Source organism: Pteropus vampyrus, unplaced genomic scaffold, assembly GCF_000151845.1.
Source record: "Pteropus vampyrus isolate Shadow unplaced genomic scaffold, Pvam_2.0 Scaffold134, whole genome shotgun sequence".
NCBI lineage: Eukaryota > Metazoa > Chordata > Mammalia > Chiroptera > Pteropodidae > Pteropus > Pteropus vampyrus.
In genome coordinates this window covers 96,972-99,584 of record NW_011888915.1, presented here as the reverse complement: position 1 = coordinate 99,584, position 2,613 = coordinate 96,972, and the positions used below count along the sequence as shown (strand labels likewise).

The 2,613-nt window shown below is 42.1% G+C and overlaps 2 protein-coding genes across 2 annotated transcripts in view; both read right to left on the bottom strand.

Annotated features, from left to right (window-relative positions):
- Positions 1-2,613, bottom strand: part of LOC105297013 (protocadherin beta-2) — an 87,838-nt gene that overhangs the window by 13,412 nt on the left and 71,813 nt on the right. The gene's annotated exons all lie outside the window — the stretch shown is intronic.
- Positions 1-2,613, bottom strand: part of LOC105297069 (cadherin-23-like) — a 16,622-nt gene that overhangs the window by 3,037 nt on the left and 10,972 nt on the right. The window contains exon 3 of the mRNA XM_023534909.1: positions 5-1,486. Coding sequence (XP_023390677.1) covers positions 5-1,486 — 1,482 coding nt within the window. The remainder of the gene's footprint in view (positions 1-4; positions 1,487-2,613) is intronic.

Below are 2,613 nucleotides of genomic sequence, written 5' to 3'. Positions count from 1 at the left end.
CCGCGTCTCTGTCTGTGGCGCTGACGCTGCCGATGTGCAGGGCGGGGCTGTTGTTCTCGCGGACGAACAGCGTGTAGGAGGTTTGGGTGAAGGCCGGGGCGTTGTCGTTGACGTCGGAGACCAATACGGTAATGTTGTGCTCGGTTTTCAGTCTGGGAGTCCCCAAGTCGGTGACGGTGATAGTGATGTTGTATTCAGTTCTGGTCTCTCTGTCCAATGGGCGCTCTGTTACCAGGGTGTAGAAATTCTTGAAAGTGGGTTTCAAGAGAAAGGGGAGATTATCTTGAATTGAGCAAACCATCTTCCCGTTGTCCTCCGAGTCTTGGTCTCGTACACCAAAAACAGCGACGACCATCTCAGGTGATGAATTTTCCGGTATGGGGCTGGTAAGAGATGTTATGACTATTTCTGGTGGGTTATCATTCACATCTAGGACCCGAATTAAAATCGTAGATTTTCCCGTGAGGCTTCCACCGTCAATGGCCTGAATATTTATCATGTAAGACTGAATTAACTCGAAATCCAAAAGCGCTTTTAAATGGACTTCGCCAGAGACTGGATGGATTTCAAATGTTTTCCGTATGTCTCTGGAGATGTGGGAAAACGAATAAGATAGTTCTCCATTTATTCCTGTGTCTAAATCTGTAGCAGACACCTTGACGACCAAGGAGTCCAGAGGGCTGTTTTCTGGTATCTGAACCTCATAGAGGGGACTCTGGAACTCAGGGGCATTGTCATTGATATCTAAGACCAAAACGCGAACCACTGCAGTTCCAGACCTGGGCGGAGACCCACCATCCAAGGCTGTTAGCGTTAATCTAAGTTCAGGCTCCTTCTCTCGATCCAGAGATTGGACAAGTACCAGCTCTGGGTATTTTCTGCCCTTATCACTGTCTTCTAATTTAAGGTGGAAATGAGGATTGGGGCTTAATGTGTAGTTTTGGACACCATTCTTTCCTACATCCAAGTCCTGAGCACTCTCCATTTGAAATGAGGTTCCTGGAGCAGTACCTTCTTGGATTTTCAGAAGTATATCTTTATCTAAGAATGTGGGAGTGTGATCATTTATGTCTCTGACCCAAAGCTCAGCCCGAAAAAATTGCAAAGGATTTTCAAGTAACACCTGAAAATGCAATACACATGGCTCCGTGAAATCACAAAGTGCCTCCCGGTCCAATTGCTCATTTAAGAGCAAGTTGCCAGTCTGCTGATCCAACCACAGGTATGGTTTATAATCGTCAAAGATGACTCTGGCCCTCCGCGCAGCTAAGTCTTCCACACCTGAACCTACGTCTTTCACCACGTTGGCTATAAAGGAGCCGGTCTCTGTTTCTTCTGCTACAGAAAAGCGCCAGTTCTCTGAACACACCAAAGACCCTCCCAGGCAAACAAAGAAAATCAGCACTTGCCTTATCTGCTGAGGGCTTTTCTCTCTCCGCTCCATGGCTCTTTTATTCAAAGGTCTTCCTGCAGAAATGTTTTCAGCTCAATCTCAAACAGCTCTGGGAGTTGCTCCTATCAACCAGGACCTTTGAGAATCTATAGATTTGTAATCCTGTCGCGAGGGTGTCGTTGGCTGCCTAGCTATCTCTTGGAAGCCCCCTTTTCCCTCCCTGTTTCTCCAGCACTCTCAATTCCACCAGTCAATAGAAGCTAGGGCATCTGATGATTCAAAAATTTCCCCATCTTATCCTGCAGCGCCACCATGCGACTCTGCAGATTCTCAGGTTTTAAACAAAGTCAAATAAGTTTGCAAGAAAATATTATCTTGTTTGTTGATGAATTTTAACTGTATTTACTTCTATATTCTTATTTTCTGAGTTAGATTCTTTGCAATATGTGAGGCTATTACTATTCAGTCCTTAACACAATAAACCACAATTTGCTAGAGCTGTGGTGGATATAAAAAAACATATTTAAAATATAGCCTCAATCTCAAATAAATTATCATCTCTGTGAAGGCACTATATAAAGCAATTAAAAATAACCAAGAGGCCTCTTATGTAATTGACTTAGTGAGTAAGAGGTTCCCAGGAAAACTGGAAATGGGAACCAAAGGTCTTAATTGTCTCTAGCTGTCAGCAAATACTCTTTGAAAAGACAATAAGAATAAGGTCATGCAAGTCAGTGGAAATGCAAAATTATTGAAGGGTTTTAAATAGAAAAGCGACATGACCATGTTTTTATTTTTATTTTTTTGCATTTCTCTTATATCTAGTGAAGTTGAGTATCTTTTCATATAACTATTGGTCATTTGTATGTCTTTTGGGAAGAATTGTCTGTTCAGGTCCCCTGTTCATTGTCTAATTGGATCATTTATTTTTGTTATTAGTTTCAAGTCGACCGATGTTTTTATTTTTCAAAACATCCTGTTTCATTGTTGAGAATAAAGAGGAGTAAGACTAAATGCAACGGACTGATTAGAAGTTGCAACAAATGAACAAGACAAACAAAAACTCATAGACACATACAACAGTTTAGTGGTTACCAGAGGGAATGGAAAAGGGGGAGGTAGATAAGGGTAAAGGGAGTCAAATATATGGTGACAGAAGGAGATTGACTTTGGGAGGTGAACACGCAATGCAATATACAGGTGATGTATTATAGAATTGT